At 41.2% G+C, this 20433-nt stretch overlaps 1 protein-coding gene across 2 annotated transcripts in view; it reads right to left on the bottom strand.

Moving 5' to 3' along the window:
* iglon5 (IgLON family member 5) overlaps nucleotides 1–20433 on the bottom strand; it is a 409655-nt gene that overhangs the window by 213360 nt on the left and 175862 nt on the right. For both annotated transcript variants that reach the window (XR_014200698.1, XM_082150106.1), the window contains exons 3-4: nucleotides 20016–20248; nucleotides 13690–13809 (exon numbers count right to left, since the gene is read on the bottom strand). Coding sequence is in view for 1 of the 2 variants with exons in the window: in XM_082150106.1 (XP_082006232.1) it covers nucleotides 13690–13809; nucleotides 20016–20248 (353 nt within the window). In the remaining variant the exon portion in view is untranslated. The remainder of the gene's footprint in view (nucleotides 1–13689; nucleotides 13810–20015; nucleotides 20249–20433) is intronic.

Consider the following 20433-nt stretch of genomic DNA (forward strand, 5'->3'; position numbering starts at 1 on the left):
GTCTTGAAGCACTTGTAAAATCAGTCCAATGGTGTGGCGGAACGTCAGAGGCGGGTGACGTCACGTACCAGGAAGCTATAAAAGCCGGCCCGAAACAGAAAACGAAAGCTTCGTAAAGTCTGAAGTCGCGCTGACAGGCATGAAGGAGATATGGCAAGGCGACGCAACGCTCGTTCCCTCTTCAATGAACCGAGGTTACAGTCGTAACCGAGGCGTTCCCTTTCAAGGGAACTCCCGTTGCGTCGAAAACTGACGCTATGGGAACGTCTATACCAACGCCTCCATAGCTACAAAAGTCTGTCCTGTGTGTAATCATGTGAGCAGCACTAAGAAGACAAAACATGAGACCCTGGAGTAGAGTCTAAATCCAGAGAGTAGAACCTGACGAAGGTGTGCGGTGAGGACCAGCCTGCCGCATCACAGACGTCCTGTAACGATACTTAGAGGCCGCCATACTCCTAGTAGAGAGCGACCGGACAGCCAAAAGGAGAAGGCTGTCCAGCCGCCTCATAAGCCAGTGAGATAGTCTCAACCACCCACTTGCTCATCCTTTGCTTAGACACTGGACCTCCCTTGTTAGGGGAGCAAAAGTCACTTTTACGCCACAGGGCAGCTCTGTGGACATACGCGTCTAACGCCCGAACAGGGCAAAGCAAATTATTCGCCTCCTGGTCCGATTTCGAAAGGGAGGAGGACCTCCAAGTGCCACGAGGGAAACGAGATACCAAAGGGTCTTTCCCCACAGACATTCCACCCAAAGGACTGTGGTAAGCACCTACGGCCGCCACATAAACCTTTAAAGTGGACGGGGTCAGACCTGCAGTGAACCGGTCCTGCAGGAACTCCAGAACTGTACCAATTGGGCAGTTGACTGGATCCAACCGACGGTCACTACACAAAGAGGTGAATACTCTTCAGTTCAGGGCATAAAGTTTCCTCGTGGAGGGAGCTTGGACTGTAGAATGGTCTCAACAACCTCAGTTGAGAGACCTGACTCTATGAGCTGGGCCCCCTCAGAGGCCAAGCCCACAGGTTCCACAGTTCTGGGCGGGGGTGAAATATTGAGCCCCCTGCTTGGGACAGAAGGTCCCTCCTGACGGGTAGCTCCAGAGGATGCCCGTCGAGGAGGGACACAAGATCGGGAAACCATACTCTGCCCGGCCAGCGCGGGGCTATAAAAAGCAGGCAAACCCGGTCCCTGCGAACTCTTTCCAGAACTCCCGGGAGCAGAGCAACTGGGGGAAAGGCGTACAGACGTAGCCTCGGCCACGTCTGTACCATAGCATCCTGTCCCAGAGGAGCTGGATGCGTGAAGGAGAACCAAAGTGGACAGTGAGACGTCTCTCGAGACGCAAACAGATCCACTTATAATTTCCATATCAGCTCCACCACCTCGGGGGTGGAGCCACCATTCCCCGGGCCTCGGCCCCTGTCTCGACAGAGTGTCTGCTCCTATATTCTGGACCCCGGGGATGTAGGCTGCCTTGAGTGACAGCAACTTCCCCTGGGACCACAAGAGGATATGGCATGCCAGCGCAAACCCCCTTGATATAGGCGACTACCGACGTGTTGTCCGTATGTACTACACATGGTGTCCCCTGAGACCTGTGATAAAGCTCCCCAGAGCCCGGAAGACAGCTAACATCTCTAGGCTATAGAATGCCAGGAACGATGATGGTCTTCCCACAGACCTTGAGATGAGCGACCCTCAGGATCGCTCCCCAACCCGTGAGGGAAGCATCCGTCGTTAGCAGTTTGCGACGACAAGGAGCTCCCAGCACTGGGCCCTGGGACAGGAACCAAGGTTTCTTCCACATAACCAAGGCACGTAGGCATCACCGCGTGACCTTGATTGTGCGAAATGGGTTGCCCCTCGGGGATAAACCCTCTGGTCCTGAGCCACCACTGCAGGGGCCTCATGTGCAGCAGTCCAAAAGGTATCCCGTTGGAAGCTGCTGCCATGAGACCCAACAGTCTCTGGAACTGTTTGACAGTGAGTAGCTGGCCTAGCTTTACACTTCTCACAGCTGCCAGGATGGAATCGAAGCGTGGCGATGACAGGCGCGCCTGCATCGACACTGAATCCCAAACCACGCCTAAAAAAGTGGTCCTCTAAAATGGAGAAAGCACACTCTTCTTGGCGTTCAGCCGTAACCCCAACTCTTTCATATGGGCGAGAACAACATCTCGATGTTGAACCGCCATCTAATGCGACTGAGCTAAAATCAACCAATCGTCGATGTAGTTCGTGATGCGAATACACCGGAGGCGCAGAGGCGCCAGAGCTGCATCCACGCATTTGGTGAAAGTGCGGGGTGATAAAGCCAGGCCGAATGGAAGAACTCGATATTGGTATGCTTTGCCCCCGAAAGCAAACCTCAGGAACTTCCAATGACACGGACGGATGGAAATATGCGTCCTTGAGGTCTATCGTGACAAACCAGTCCTCGGACCTGATCTGTGGCACGATTTGTCTCAAGGTTAACATTTTGAACTTGAGCTGCATGGCTGACTCGTACAGAACTCGAAGATCTAAAATGGGATGCAATCCCCCGTCCTTTTTTGGAACTATGAAGTACCGGCTGTAAAACCCGGTTTCCCTGTTGGAGGGGTGTACATATTCTATGGCCCCTTTCTCTAACAGAGTGTTTACTTCCTGTTCCATAACCAGACCCTGCTCGGGGCCCACCACTGTGGGCAGGACCCCCATAAACCGCGGTGGGCGTTAATAGAATTGTATCTAATACCCTTTTTCCACGGTCTGCAGGACCCAACGAGAAACATTTGACAGTAGCATCCACGCTGTCAAAGATTCTACTAGAGGTACCAGTCTCTCGAGACTGGTTTCTGGATTTTGTTGCTGTTGAGTAGTCGGTTCGTCGCCCTGTAACGGCGCACCGGCAGGGAACGACCAAACAGACTGCTCCAGCACCCTCCTCAGAGGGGGCGGGCATCCCGAGGCCACTACGTTTCCGGGTGGACCTTGAGATATGTGCTCGCCGGAGACCGCTGCGCCCTGTAACACCGGAGGCGGCAGGGTTGGCAGAACGGTCCCCTGAGGGCACCGAAGAGAGACGGCACCGTATTTTTCTCCTGCTGTTGAGTAGTCGGTTCGTCGCCCTGTAACGGCGCACCGGCAGGGAACGACCAAACAGACTGCTCTAGCACCCTCCTCAGAGGGGGCGGGCATCCCGAGGCCACTACGTTTCCGGGTGGACCTTGAGATATGTGCTCGCCGGAGACCGCTGCGCCCTGTAACACCAGAGCTGGCAGGGTTGGCAGAACGGTCCCCTGAGGGCACCGAAGAGAGACGGGCACCGTGAAAAGAGGTGTTAACCGCTCTGCTTCGGGGGGACTACCCTCATTTGTCCTGAGCCCTCAGACATCAGGACTTTTTCCCAGCAGCCTTCTTGGCGGTAATAACGGTCCGCAGATCCGTTTTACCCCTCGAAGACTGCTGGGTTTGAGAGCGCCCTCCGTGTCCCCGAGATTTTTGTGGGGGAGCACGAGAGGACACACTCTGTTTTTGAGTGGCACGATGTTCAGCGCTCTTTTTAGAGGAGTGAGGCTTCTCCCGCTCAGCAGCCTCAATGAAAGAACGGCGGGGGAGAAGTTTTTGTAATGCAGCTGCCTGTTTAGCAGCTTCCTGAGATTTAGCTACCGCACTGTTTACTGCATCACCAAATAAACCAACAGTGGAAACCGGAGCATCTAAGAGAACGTGCTTTTCTTTCTCTTTTATATCGCTCAAATTGAGCCACAGATGCCTCTCAGTGGCCACCAGGGCTGCCATAGACCGCCCGATTGATTTAGCGGTCTCCTTGGTGGCCCTGAGAGACAGATCTGTGCAGAGATGATGTGAATTTTACTGGCTTAGAGGGAAGTGAAGGAGCTTTCAGGGAAGATGCCGTTGCTGGAGAGAGATGGCTCGCAAGCGTCTCCTCCACCTTCGGCATCTCCCCATAACCATATTCTTTATATTTGTGAATGGAAGAATAGTGGGATGTTTGTGGTGCATACACTCTGTATGAAACCGGTTTTCCCCACGATTTCGACACCTCGGTGTGGAGATCGGGGAAAAACGGAAGGCTTCTTCGCTGAGGCTGTGTACGAGATGGCAGGAAGCGTTCGTCGAGCTTACTTTTCGAACGAACGTCCTGCCTATCCTCTGGCCACTCAATAGATAATCTGTGAACTGCTCTCGTGACAACATCGAGCAATTCCTCAAAAGCGTGAGACTGAGGTGGCGAATCCTCAGACTCAGCTTCAATACTAACAACGTCCAACTCCTCAGAGCTGGACAATTGCAGTATTGGTGCCTCCATCGGGGGGGAAGAAACCGCAGCGCGTGCTTCCACACCCTGATGAGAGGCACTGGATCTATCAGAAGGATGTTGAGATAAGGCAGAGCCCGTCTCAACATCCACTGATAAATCCATTTGTGAACCCCAGGTCTGAGATCGACGCCGTGCCTCGGCAGCGGCGGGACCCAAGCCCTGGGGAACGTGATCGGGATTGAACCGAGCCAAGCGGGATCGGAGCGTACGCAATGGAAGCGCCTCGCAATGCACACAGTCACCACCCTCGAGTGCTGACTGGGCATGCTCCTCACCCAAACAAACAACACAAAGAGTGTGAGTATCACCTCCCGTTAAATAACGCGGGCAGGGATGGACACACACTGCTGCTTGCTCGCCATACTGAATATATATATATATAATATAGACAGACAACACCAAATAACAAGGACAGATTCAACACAGAGCGCAACTGAAGACTCAGAAAGCTTTCGTTTTCTGTTTCGGGCCGGCTTTTATAGCTTCCTGGTACGTGACGTCACCCGCCTCTGACGTTCCGCCACACCATTGGACTGATTTTACATGTGCTTCAAGACGTCATCACGCAAAGCGTTCCCATAGCGTCAGTTTTCGACGCAACGGGAGTTCCCTTGAAAGGGAAACAGACATTCCGACACGGATTGCACATTTCAAAGTAAAATAACGGGATTCAGCATTGTTTTACTGAGAATGAGTATGTGAAATCAGCATGTTTCCTAAATATCTGCAAACATATGGTATTTTTACTATGGTATTATGGTATTTATGCAATAGTAAAGTCAAAAAAACATTTACATTTAGTCATTTAGCAGACGCTTTTATCCACAAGACTTACAAATTAGGACTAAATTAAGCGAGTCATCGTGAAGAGGCAAAAACAACGCAAGAAGTGCTCAAAATACAAAGTTACAAAACTGAATCATTTGTAGAGGTTTAGTTGCACATGATGGAAGTCCAGCCAGAAGAGCATTGCACTAATCAAGCCTAGATATGACCTGGGACGAGAAGTTGTGTTGCATGCTCAGTTAGGAAAGGCCTGATCTTCCTGATGTTGTGCAGTGCAAACTGGCATGATCGAGAGGCCTTTGTAATGTGGTCTGTGAAGGTCAGCTGGTCATCAAATATTACTCCAAGATTTCTGACCGACCTTGATGATGAATCTAGCTGGATGGGGAAGTCGTGTTGTAGAGACGGATTGGCAGGGAGGACGAGAAACGAGAAAAACATTACATACATCAACTTTAACAACTAGAAACTGCACACAAAATAACAACCACATCTCAATTCTCAAACTCCACAGACCTTATATAACCTTCACACTTTGCACATGTCTTCAAACTAAACAAGTTCTGAAAATTATATAACCTTCAGACTTCAAACTAAAATTAATGCGATGAACCTTTTCTTTTCTAGTTATGTTCGCAATTCTGTTTGGTGCTTCTAGTGGAGCAGAAATGGCACACTTCACCTTGATTACAGTTAATTTCAACAGAATAAAATGCATTTATTTAACAGGAGCAATGATAGGAGGAGGCGAGTGACAAAAGGTCCGTGGAATAAACTGAAAGGCTTTGATAAGAAACTCGTGTCTGCGTCGCCCTCAGATAAACATCACAGAACGTGTGTTGGGCAATGCATCACTGAGCTTTATTTACCGGCCATTGTGAACTACAAATCTGGCATCTCTAAGGCACTTCTTTCCCTTCAGCGAGACGAAACAGACAACAACAGAAATCTTCAGTTACAGGGGCAACGGTGGATTTGCCTCTGTGTGATGAAAGTGGATGATGTTAGTACAACAATGACAGCGAGAACGGATACATGATGCAAGCATACTTTGTTCTTTTTCAACTACAATAGTCAGACTGCAGAACGGCAAACAAAAATCTCGGTGTCAACCCGAATAATCCACTTCTTAGTAGTCTCTCTCTGGCTTCAGCCAAACACAAAGGCAACCGCACAGCTTTTAATTCACAACCACCGGGACTTTATGCCACAAATTCGGCACCTTTTCTAATTGAAGATTATTCCGGGGGATTATTAGCACAGCTACTGAACTGGAGAGGATTATTTGCAGCTGCCGATGCCACCCGACTGAGCACACGCTGGGGTTTACAGCAATGTTATTCACTCATTCCATTAGCGTAATAAATATCGTTCCCCTGTGAGATCTTCGTCAGGCCGTCTGAGCACCTTTCAACCCGCTGGGGAGGAAAACATAATCTTATCCTGACAAAAAGGGTTTACAGGTAAAAAGACTGGTGTGTCTCATACACTTCGAGCTGAGATGCTTACTTACAGTATAAGAAGGTATTTTAAAGTATTTCTCACAGTTGTGGCAGGCACATTCCCATGTGGCCAGATGCATTTTTGCTCAAGCTACAGCTGGAAAATGTCAGCGAAACGACAAAATCAGCTTTAGAATTACATACAGCTAGATGAAATCAAACAGGGATTCCTACTGGATCTACATCCATGTTTAATAATACAAATAAAAAAATAAATAAATATGTAATTATACCATAATTTAATTGAATCATTTTAGAAACAAAAAAGTTTTTTTTTCTTTCCTGTTTGCATGCTGCAAATGATAAAAAAAAAAAAGTATATTCTTTTTTATATAATTTTATATTATTGCATATATAAAAAAGATTCCCATTGAATTTTCAGCAAAAATAACACATTGTTATATTTACTGTTCTCGTGATATAAAATTACTCCTACTCTGCATAAAATTGTTGTCATAGCTCCTGTGGCGCTCAAAATTAAATATATGCACTTCCACCAAATTCCACCAAATTCCACCAAGTTTTTTATTTAATTACATTAAAAATGCTGCAATATCTATATTTTTTGTGCATAAATTAAGGGTTTCAGCCATAATGTATAAATTTAAATTTAAATCATATATCATTATTTTCTTTTCATTATGGTATAGTGTCACGTTTTGGGTTTGTTCATGTCATGTTTCCATGTCTGTCATGTGATTTCCTGTTTGTCATGTGATCCTGCCATGTGTCTTGTCATTGGTTAATTGTCTGATCATTGTTCACAGGTGTCCCTTGTCTTATCATTAGTCTGTGTATTTAAGCCCTCATGTTTGGCATGTGTCTTTGTCAAGTATTGTTCTCTGTAACCACTGTTGTGAGTTCATGTTCATGTTCATGTTCATGTTCATGTTCATGTTCATGTTCATGTTCATGTTTTGAGTTTTCATGCCACGCCATGTTTTTGTTTCATGTTTGGTTTTGTTTATAATAAACTCATTTACACTTGCCTCCAGTGGATTGTTTACATATAGTTTTGGCATTACAGTAATGAGAATTTACAGGAAATAATGTGCTAGTCAGCAGGAAATGGAAGTTGTGCTAGTCTTTTCTTCTCTATTGTGTCGTATATCTGAGTGAAACGACTTCTGGAACAAGAACAAATGTTGGGCGGGGCTTGATTTTGTCCATTGGGAATTGATTGGATGGTTGTGGTTTGCTATTGGTGGATCTCATGTGAGTGACAGGTTGCCCCGCCCTCGTCATCAGAGAAGAGAAGAGCTGCTGCAAGAGGGAGGGGAAGTTGTTTTAATTCAAGATTATGAGGCACATGAAGTACACGGATAAATAATTGGCGTATGGTTTCACGAGAGAGTTACGTGGTTATGCCTACATCATACGTCGGGTCAGAGGTCACTCTTCCGCTGAAACTCGTCTCTTGAACGCACAAGTATTTTAAAATACTCATAATCAGACTAGTTACTTTTTTATTGATTACATGTTATTCTCACAATGGCAGCACTTCTGGGTTGTACGTCAGAACGCAGGCTCACTATTGGCCAGCATCACACACACATGACGAGCGTCGGCCAATAGTGAGCCTACGTTCTGACGTACAACTAGAGGTCTGCTACCTGACCCGAGCCCGACGGGTCCCGAAAATGCTTCGTGTTTCGGGTCGGGTTCGGGTTAATGTTTAATGAACAGCCTCGGGTTCGGGTCGGGTTCGGGTTTGTAACTAAGAAAAACTAAATAGGCTATATAGTTTGCGTGCCGTGTGCTTTGCCTGCTTGCTGTGTTGTGGTGACCGGCACGCGAGAGAGAGAAAGTAACGTTACATGCGTGCGCAGATGTGCAATGTACATTGGCTACACAGACACACAAGCTGTGTCTGGTTCACTCATTCACTAATCCCTACATAGTGAATGGCAGTTGAGTGCACTACATCAGCAAAGAGTGAACGAAAATGAGTGAGCGAATTCGGACGCTGACATAATTATCACGCGCCAGAGAGCTCGGACAATTTCGTCATAAACATTACCTACCCATCTTTAATATTTCCTTTTTTGGCTGTATGAATTGTATGTAACAATTTTATGTATGTATTTTTCACGTTTATTGCGTTATTTGATTAAAAAAAAAGACTTGCTTGTCATATTTATTTACTTTTTACATTTATATGTGAAAATAAAAGAGAACAAAACACTACACAACACATTTGTTTATTCAAATATAGATATAACGGTATATATATAACTAAATAAATAAATAAATACATAAAACTGTCAAAAAAAAAAAACCTCCGTTAAAAAACCTCCGTTATTTAAACATTACTTTCATTACTTCAGACATTACTTTCGCGGGGTTTCCAGTCAGTGTCCTTCAAATGATTGTTTTCTATCTCGCGTGCGCCGTTGCCATGGCATTGTTGCCGTCCGCCATATTTATTTTTCATTCGCGCTCTATCGCCTTATCGTGTTGGATTGTGGGAAATAGTGTCTCAGCAAGTGTACATCGGATGTACACTCGAATTCAGAGAGGATTGTGGGTAAAAGTAGTGAACGAATGTAGGGAATGATGTCGTTCACTCAGAATTCGGACACCACTACAAGATGGCCGACACCCTAAATAGTGCACTATATAGTGGATAGGGAGCGATTTCAGACACAGCTACAGGCTCTCTCTCTCAGATATATATATATATATTTTGCCCTTACTGTCAAAACTGGCCCGTAGTATCCTCAGCATCCCTGCAAGTAGCAGCAGCAGCGAGAGAAACTTCAGTGCAGCTGGACTATAACTTTCAATCAGAGGAGGACGGCGCTGAAACCATCAACTGTCGACGCCGTTCTCTTACTTCATAACTCATGCTGAGAAGGATATATTTGTGTAAATAGTTTTGCAACACTGCATGAACTTTTTCAAGTTTAAAGTTTGAGTTCCAGAGAAATGTGTGACTGTTACACTTGTTCGACCACAGCAAAGTTACGTGATTGGTAAGTTTTTCTCTTACTGCTGTGCTTATAGGGCCGCTGCGCCTACATGTATTTGTTTACCGTTTCAAGCAATCATTAAATACAACATATTGCAAAAATGGTATTTGTTGTGAGAAACAGAGTGGACCTCGGGTTCGGGCTTAACATGTAAATGTAATTGTCGGGTCGGGTCGGGTCGGGTTAAATGATCGCAGGTACGGGCCGGGTTCAGGACCTCTACGTACAACCCAGAAGCGCTGCGCTGTTACACTACGTGAACTCACTCAGAGACACACAGAAGAAAATGAAGAGTTGGAGTTTTTCGCACAAAAAGTATTCTCGTCGCTTGATAAACTGAAGGTTGAGCCACTGTAGTCACTTGGACTATTTTAACAATGTCTTTACTAACTTTTCTGGGATGGCAGATATCAATCCCAGAGAAGCCTATGGAGGAGTGAGATGGCTCTCAGATTTCATCAAAAAATATCTTAATTTGTGTTCCGAAGATGAACGAAAGTCTTACAGGGTTGGAACAACATGAGGGTGAGTAATTACTGACAGAATTTTAATTTCTGGCTGAACTAACCCTTTAACATGTACTGGACAGAATGTGTGTGGGTGGTCAGTCTAATGAATGAAACTGACCTGTCGAACGCGTGAGTAATGCCGGCTTCAATCCGTTTAGACGTGCGTGTGTGATGTAAGCTCCTGGTTACGGTGTTATCGACGGAGTGGGCGTGTCTTCTGTCAGTGACGGACAGGTGTGTGATTGTGATGTCATCGCGCCCTGTCTGCTTCCCTACAGTGTGATGTACAGGTCCAGATGGCTTTCTGTTTCTCTGGCCTAATCTACACGCCCAATTTCTCGCCCTGCTGCTGGCAACCAGTAGCTCCACCGCAGTGACTCGCGCTGAATAACAATGTGGCTCTTTCTGTGGCGCTTTACGCCCCTCTCTTTATTCCTGCCGTGCCGGTGGGTTATGAGGTGTGGAGGAAGTGCTGAGTGGGGAAAAGCACAGAGCGAGAGATCCGCAGACAAGGACCACAGGAGCTATGGCTACGGTTTTATGCAGAGTAGAGGTAATCTTATATCATGATAACAGTATATACCACAATGTGGTTATTTTTGCTGATGCAATGGAAAAAAAATATTTATTTGCAATAATATAATAATATGATACATAAAAAATTTAAATAAAAATACAGTCCAAAATATATATTTTTTAAACTTAATGGACACAAACCAATAGATTGGATTATTCATAAGAATTGAAACTAAAGACTCACTGCAAAAAATGCTTTTCTTACTTAGTATTTTTGTCTTGTTTCCAGTCCAAATATCAAAAAGATTCTTAAATCAACATGCATTTACTAAAGTAGTAAAATGCCATAAGATATTATGTCTTGTTTTCTGGGGAAATAAATCAAAATTAAGTGAGTTTTTGCTTAAAACAAGCAAAATTATCTGTCCATAAGAAAAATTATATTGTTTCTGTTTGAATTAAGATTATTTTTCTCACCCCATGGACAGATCATTTTGCTTGTTTTAAGCAAAAACTCACTTAATTTTGATCAATTCCCCCGGAAAACAAGACGTAATATCTTATCTAATTTTACTTATCTAGTAAATGCATCTTGATTTAAGAATTTTTTGATATTTGGACTGGAAACCAGACAAAAATACTAAGTAAGAAAAGCTTTTTTTGCAGTGCTCAAAGCAGATATTATAACTAATATTATAAAGCAGTGTGACACTTTCCTAATGTCATGACTAGTGATTCATCGGTGAAACGGTGATTCATCCAGTAATGAAACAGGAGAAGGCTTTCTGGGTCATTGAATCATTCTTTCAAACCATTAAAAAAATGTCATTCATTCATTCATATCAATAAAATAAGCAGAAATTAACGTTTTGTCAGAACCTCAAGTAAATTGCATGCTATTTTTTTTTAGCTGTCTGTTCACAATTGTGTGAGAATCGTGATCTCTTTTTTAAACAAACAAACAAAAGTAATCCTCAATTTATCCTGAATCGAGCACAAATATTTTGCATACATAATAAAAACTATTTTGATTCTCATTAGATTCTCATTATTGTAATAGTTAATATGATTTTTTTTTTTATCTGCATAAATTAAGGGATACACTCATAAGTTTAAATAATATAAATACATTTTTCACATTATGGTATAGTTTTTGCATTACAGTAATGAGAATTTACATAGGGGGAAAAATATGCATTTTCTTTTATGTTTCTGTAACTGGTAATGCATGATGCTAACAATGCCAAGGTCATAGGTTTGATTCCCAATAATAAACTTTGTATCCCAAATGCACTGTCATTTTTGTCTGGCAAATGCATAAATGTAACTGAATTCTTTTGATTTTGGAGTAAAATATGAAACATGCATGTTCTCAACACTCACATAGTGATGAAATCAAAGACCCTCCCCTTGATGAATCATAACTGGACGGATTTGAGACGCACGCCAATACTATCTGCGACCGGCTCTTCAATGTGTGCACTACACGGACACACTAGAGGTTTAGTATCTGAGCTCAGCTGGTCTATTCATGTGAATCTGCTCCGTTTACAGGCAGAGCGACTCTTGAGTTTAATTCAAAAGACTCAGTTGAAAAATAAATGAGGGTAAATGATGATCCCTACCATGTCCTGTAATCATATCGTGAAAAGATTAAACAAAAATTGCTGGTCCTGTTATAACGACCACTGGAAATGAATGCAGCTAATATCAACGGTATTGAAAGTTATAAATAGCATGCTAATGATAACCATAATTATTAATATTGTGGCAGAGCGATAATGGTGACAAAGAGGATGATGTTGACAATTATCACCCTGGTTGTGGCTGTAATTATCCATAATGAAATCTGAGCTGTAAATCACTAAGACTACATTCATAATGGCATGCAAGTCCTTATAGTATGCACATTTTATGTATAAAATACCCATGCTTTGGTTTTAAAAGAATATTGTTGGATTGAAAAAAATGTGTAAAAGGCTGTATATATACATGCTACAAAAATAACATGCAAAATTTTTGTTATGCAAAATGTCCAAACATATATGTGGCATTTTTAAGGACCAATACAAAATATAATTTCATGACAGTTACACATATATCCACAAAAATAAAATGTTTAGACACAAAGCCGACTCCAGGCCGTATCCAGATCTGATGAAGGACCTGCGCCTGAACATGATGTCATAGCGGGATGCTAAAGTGCCAACTAGTTTCTCCTTATGGAGGATCCCTTTACCACTTTACAGATAAAGCGTTGTCGGGAACATTCGGTTCGCGTATCGACCCCGAAGTGACACAATTCTGTATCAAAATGTTAAGGCCAGACAAGTAGTTTTTTAAGGCTTGGTTTGTAGGGAATTACAAACCTGCACACATGTATTCAAACGTGCAGACCAATAGACTGAACTCGTAACACGCATGTGCACGCCATCAGCGTTCTCACAGATCTCGCGTTTAAAGTCTGTGTAGAGTTTCCTGTTGAAGCGGTGTCGTGTTGGCGGCCACTAAGTTAATAACTAATGATCGCTGCGACCGAAGTGAATCAATCAAATGAACTTTAGCTGGAAAATAACTTTATTCAAGAACTGCTATAAAGCCAAAACAATCTCTGTTACTTTAAACTATCCTTGTATCTCTGTAAAGCTGCTTTGGAACAATCTACATTGTTAAAAGCACTATATAAATTAAGATGACTTGACTTGACTTGAAAGCCGAGTAAACGGTATCCCACAATGCAATGCGCTTAAACTGACAGATCACCCAAAAATGATCATTCAAAAGTTGTTTGATTTTCTTTCTTCTGAACACAAAAGACGATCATTTTAAGAAGGTCGGTAACTAAACAGTTGACTTCCGTAGTGGAAGAAAAATACTATGGAAGTCAATGGGGTCCATAAACAGTTTGGCTACTGATTTTCTTCAAAATATCATCCTCTGAGTTCAGCAGAAGATAGAAAATCATATCGGTTTGGAACAACTTTATGGTGAGTAAATTATGACAGAATGAACTGTCCCTTTAACTTGACCTTCATTTACAGTATGACAAATACTCAGTAATACTCACATCTGAAGTCCTTCCAGGTCACAGTGGGCTCGGGTCTGCCGACCGCCAGGCAGAAGAGGTTCACGTCATCGCCTTCATTCACCGATTTATCCTGCGAGATGTTCACTATCCGGGCCGGCACTGCAAAACAGAAGTTTTTAATTAAGATAAATGAAAACAGAGTGACTATATCACGGCTTAGCTGTCAAAAATCAACCTTAGTTTAAAAAAAACCCAAGCCGAATAAATTTACTCGAGACGGGTTGTTTGTTTCAGGGTTTATAAATGATTCCAATCAGCTGTTTTGGACTAAATTCCCAAAGCAGAGGGAAATGCATAATGCTGTACGGATAATGAGCCGGTCCTTGAATTTAAATGGCCTATGATCAGAGCTTTAATGAAGATGGCCAAAGATTTGGCCTGCGAGGCATTCTCAAGCAGTCCATTTTTCAGTTTTCTAACAGGGCGAAATGCGTCCGACGATAAACTTGAGATTGGACCCAGAGCAGATTTTTCCCTGTTGGAGGAGTGACTGGGGGGTGTAATTATTTTCGCTCATATCGCACTAAGACTAAAATTGAGGGCACAATGGTATCGAGCAAATACGGTCATCTGTCTGCAAAGCTCCGTGTGGCAGATAAAAAAGCCTGTGTTTGGTAAGATGGTTCTGGCCTGCCGGTCGGCCAACAGCGTACTTGACATGCATTTTGAACACGCATTCAGACCGGCCAAGTAGCTTTCTATGAAATATTCTTCACTTTATAGGGCTGAACGTCATTTACACACATGTTGTTCATGATTCAGTCTCAGAATGGCTTGGTTCGTTTGCTGCACGCGTGTAAATTAATATACAACTAACTGATAGTGCATTTATTTATTTGCTGGCAACCCATCAAAATAAAAGCTTGATATACCGTTTGAAAAATGAAGATGTATTGGTTTTGTAATTTTGGGAACACTTTAGTTTAGGGTCCAATTCTCACAATTGACTAGTTGCCTATTATAATACTAGGATATTGGCTGTTTATTAGGACTTATAAAGCACATATTAATGCCTTATTTTGCATGACCATATTCTACATCCCTTAATCCTACCTAAACTACCTTACTAACTATTAGTAAGCAGTAATTAGGAGTTTATTGAGGCAAAAGTTGTAGTTAATAGTGAGAATTGGACCCTATTCGATAAAGTGTGACTAATTCTATTTTTAGTTTACAGTAAAATAGTGTTATTACTATAAATTTCACTTTATTACTATTACTATATATTATTATTTAATTTAATTTATTTAATAATAATTAAATAAAGTCATCATCATATTAATAATAATTTTATAGTCATATTGAACTGGTCAAAAACAGTAAAAAAAAAAAAAAAACCTTTTACTTTATGGTTTGAGTTGGTCCTTGTAAAAAGGAGGGTAAATTATGAACACACACACATTTTTCAAGTTTTTCCCAAATTATTCATCCTTAAAGAATTTCACACTTGAAAAAAATATATATTTTAAAACTTTTTAGGAAGTTGCAACTCAGAATTCTGACTTTTTTCTCTCGATTTCAATTACGAGTTTAAAGTTCACAATTATGACTTTAAATAGTCACAGTTACTATTCTAATTTTGTTTCCATGGCAGAAGCAATCCACATATACAGTCCCCAACAAAATCACCCTAAACATTCTAGAATGATTCATTCTTTCCAAATAGAGCTATTTTAATAAAGCTATATATTGCAGAGAAAACTCCAATATCGTGAAGCCTTTCTTTGATATTTTCAATCTTGTGCAACAGGAAAACGCACCATGCATGGTGTGATATACATAACAATTGACAACTTCCCGCCGGCAGGGTTGGGTTGGGGTTGAAGGAAAGGGAGGGGTGCAAGCAATCCATCAGAGGAAGGGTCTGCTGCCAATAAATCACGTCAGTCAGGATCGCTGGAACTCTTACTCATGTTGCTGTTGACGTGACAGTCGGCACAACCCGTCCCCGCCTCTCACAGCCGGTCAGACTAAAGATTACTGAGCATAACCACCCCTCCGATGCTCATTACATCTGTGTCAAGCCCTCTGGTCTTCTTGCTACTGCCATTAACTCTTTCCCCGCCACTGATGAGAGTTTCCATCATTTATGACACAACGCTTCCCAGCAATTGACAACTTTTTCTGGCAACCCGTGATTTCACTGTTATACGGTAGGGGGCGCTATTGCACATCTTCCGAAATAGTACAGCATCTTCGGATCGAAAAACAAGTGATGAAAAAGATCTGCATAAATCAGACAGAGACGGAGTGGATAGAAAATGGTTGCATTGGAAATCGCATACTTCCCTACTATATAGTAGGCGAAAAACACCATGGGAAAAAAGAAGTATGTCCAAATTCACAGTAGGCTACTCATGTGCATACGATGGACACTTTACTATCCCATGAGGCCACAGGAGAGGATTTATGAATGGCAGTGAAGCGACGTAACTGACGCTGGTAGATCACATGATAATGACAACATGGCGAATGTAGTGCAGAACGTCCAGATTACATTAATAATACACACATTTATATTATATAAAAAATACTTTTTTAGCACTAACAAAGTAGTGGAGAGCGAGGCACAAACTAACACTTTTTGACTTTCTCAGTTTGTGTTAATCACAATAATTTCACACGTCTAGTACAATTATGTGGTTTTGTTTTATTAATACAGTGTTTACTTTTTTCTTGATATACCCCAAAGAATGGAAGTGAAATGTGACAACATGCCCCATAGGTGGCCGGTGGGCACATTGTAACATGACCATATAACAGATTAAAATGCTATCTGATCTAATACAAAATATATATACAGGACAAACTAAACTCAATAAAACACAATTATTAACTTTTTCATATAAAATAATGGCATTTTTTAATAATTAAAGATAAAATAATTTTTAAGTTTGACAACGAACACACAGGAAAACACAGCTATACAACATAGTTCAAAACATAATAATAATTCATAATTGCTGAGCATTGACTCTCAGTTTTTATTCACCTTTTTGTCATGTTTTCTCAATAGAATATAATAGTTCTAAAAGTAACGCAGTGTGACAACATGCCCCTCCTGCACAACTGGGATTTAAACCCGGCTAGTGTCTTTTGCTGGTTAGATTAGCATTAAAGAACTGTCTCAGCTCTCCTGTAGCTCAAACAGGCGCATGCAACGCCAAGGTCACGGGTTCGATTCCCAGGGAAAGCAAGAACTGATAAGAATGTAAATGTGTACCTTGAAATGCAATGTAAGTCGCTTTGGATAAAAGCGTCTGCCAAATGCATAAATTTAAATGTAAACTGTTAAATAACAGATATAAGATTAAAATAATATCAGATTTGTCTAATTTTAAATAAACACCAAAAATCAAGATAAAAAATGAACACAAGTAAGACATTTACTTTGGCTATGGTTAAATAAATGTTCAGTGATATCTTCCAAAGATTTCTGAATTTTGCCGCAATTTCTTCTCAGTATAGTGTTGATATGGCATAACTAGTACATACACTAAGTTTTGTCATGCTTGTGTGGAAGTATTTAAAACAAGTGGGTTACAATGAGCCCCGCGTTAGGTTGTGCCCCGCTCTCCTCTAATTAAAGGGGTGGTTGATTATGATTTGACTTTTCTAACTTTAGTTAGTGTGTAATGTTGCTGTTTGATCATAAACAACATCTGCAAAGTTACAACGCTCAAAGTTCAAAGCAAAGGGAGATATTTGCTTTTAAAGAAATTGCTTTTTAAGGACTACAACAGACGGCTGGTAGGGACTACACAAGCTTCCTCCCGGGTTAGTGACATCACTAACCCTAGAATGTACATAAACCCCGCCCCCTGAACACGATTTATAGATTATCAAGACAGAATATGCTAATCATGTTGTCACTTCTTGAGTCTCTCCATCATTGTCAGAATCCGGTTTGAACATAAAAAGCTAAACGTTTTTGAAATTTTCAGTGCATGTGTGTGTGAGGTAAAAGGACACGAGCTCTTGAAGCTCCGCCCACTGTGCCAGGAGCAGCAGCTCATTTGCATTTAAAGAAACAGACACAAAACGGTGCGTTTTTGCTCGCCCTCAAAAAGTGACAACTTTAACATGCTATATAAAAATATCTGTGGGGTATTTTGAGCTGAAACTTCACATACACACTCTGGGGACATCAGAGACTTATTTTACATCTTGTGAAAAGGGCATTATACCACCCCTTTAATGAAGAGCCGATGTTTCCGAGGAAAGATAACGTGATCACACACACATTCAACAGCAAATATATCGAAACTGCCATGTTTTGATCATCCTTCCAAATCCAGTCCGGCTGAAGTCTTGCGATATTCTCAGCTTCTGGTTCGAAGTGTTGTGTGTGTTTTTAGAAACGTACCCACATTCACGTTTGATAAGGAATGAATGAAGCTGGCATAAAATGAGCAGAGGCTCTGTTCTTTCCTTTGATATATTGACGGATTATGTATTCATACAACAAAATATTCTGGCCACCATGAGCGTTTTGTGAATACGCTGGAAAATGCTGGGACTGCTGGTGGGGAAAGAGTTAAAGGAATTGCTTCTTTTATGTTTCACAGCAGAAATAAAAATCAAATGGGTTTGGAATGATATAAAGGAAGAGAAGCACTTGAATCAGAAATTAGCTTTTTGATGTTAAAATTGATGGTAAACTCATCAACTTTAATGCGCAGAGATAACTGAAAGTAAACCATTCGTAGCTTCGATGGCACACCGACAGTCTGTTCAGTCTGTGCATATTGATCGATAAAATAAATAAGCGTTTTCAGGGAAGAAATAGCCACTGAGTGTCAGTTACGCTGGTTAGTGGCACACACTCTCTGGAAGGTGTTTGTTTGTTTGAAACTCATAGAAGCAAAAGAACTAGATATCCACGAGGAGAAGGGTCTGTTCTAATGCATGTCTCAGGCATCATTTGTGTTGTTTTTCTTTTGGATGGACAGAAATCTATGGAAGCCCAGCATAAAAATAAAATAAAAAAAGTAATTGTGACTTTATATCTCACAATTTGTATATATTTTTTTTTGTGGTGAGCAAGTTAAATAAAAAATAAAAATAAATAAAAATTACTACTTTTATTCAGTGAGGATGCATTAAATTGATCTATGATTTATATATATGTAACATGTACTGAGTACTGTTGCTCTTTTGTTGGTTCGACTGCTTCTACTGTTCTCCTCATTTGTAAGTGGCTTTGGACAAAAGCATCAGCTAAATGATTAAACGTAAATCAAAAGTCACAATTTTATAATGTTACAAAAATATTCATGTGTCACGTTCTATTCATTAAAGAATCATGAAAAAAATAAAAAATAAAAATCAGTTTCCAGATATATATGACTGTTTTCAACATTAATATTAATCATGTTAATAATGTTTCTTGAGCATCAAATCATCATATTAGAATGATTTCTGAAGGATCATGTGACACTGAAGACTGGAGTAATGATGCTGAAATTCAGCTTTGATCACAGGATATAAATGACACTTTACTATATATTCACATAGAAAACTGTTCTTTTAAATTCTAATAACATTTCACAATTTTACTGTATTTTTGATCAAATAAACACAGCCTTGGTGAGCAGAAGATACTCATTCAAAACATAAAAAGAAACGTACTGACCCCAAACTTTTAAATTGTAAAGTTTAGATACAGTCAGTGTCAATATTGAAAGATATAATGTTACATTGTGAGATTTAAATTAGCATTGTGTGATATACTGTAGGTAAAGTACTATAAAGTCAGAAGTGTGATTAATTCAACCTAAATTAAGTCAGAACTGTGAGATATAAAGTTTGAATCTTTTGTATTTCTGAAACCTTTTTAGAAAACATTCATATTTTTGCATTTTTTTGTGTTCATTGCTGACACATACAGCTCTGGCCAAAAGTGAGGCCTATAGGAAAACTGACATGGTCACCCTTTAGTCAAATATGATTTAAAAAAATAAATAAATTGTAAGCATATTGCGTAGTTGTGCTTGGCGTCAATTTGTGATAACGCAATGACATGTCAAATTTTGCCGGCATAATTTTTGGTTAGGTAGAAACGACGAAATATTAATAACTGATTATGTTGTATTCATTTTCCTGTGAGGTTTTGTTTGTCAATGCATTTTCTTTTGCACAGTAAAATAAAACATGTAGCTGTATTTTTCCCAAATAATTTTGTCAGATAAATACCTCAACCAAGTTCAGTGTTTTCAAATATTTCAAAAATATTTCCCCCATATTTTGATGGTTTAATCGAACTTACAGGGTCATGACTGTAAGCGGCGCCCCGATCAACGTACCCTGAACGATGAGGTAGACGTGGGCCGTTCGAGGCTGGTTTCTGGCCTGGAAGCTGCATGTGTAGGGTCCCTCGTCTGCCACCATCACTCTCTCTATCTTAATGGAGAAGTCGCTGTTGTTGTTGTTCACCAGGGAGACGCGGGAGTCCAGGGACCACTTATCTGTGCCCGTGAATAAGATGTTGGAGCGGTTCAACCATGCCTTGTGAGTGACCTCCTCATCTATCTTGCATCTAAGAAAAGAGAGGAGATTGAAAAGGACAGACAGAATTGACTCACTTGAAGTGAATAAAAACAAGGCTGTGAGGCAAATGACATTTATTGTGCGCACCATTTCTGGACTGTACGTCTCCGCCTCCTCAATGCCTTGTTTTAAATAAAATATGGCTTCTACAGACTAAATTCCATAGCCAATTAC

The sequence above is a fragment of the Leuciscus leuciscus genome (genome assembly GCF_965113295.1).
Source record: "Leuciscus leuciscus genome assembly, chromosome: 20".
Lineage (NCBI taxonomy): Eukaryota > Metazoa > Chordata > Actinopteri > Cypriniformes > Leuciscidae > Leuciscus > Leuciscus leuciscus.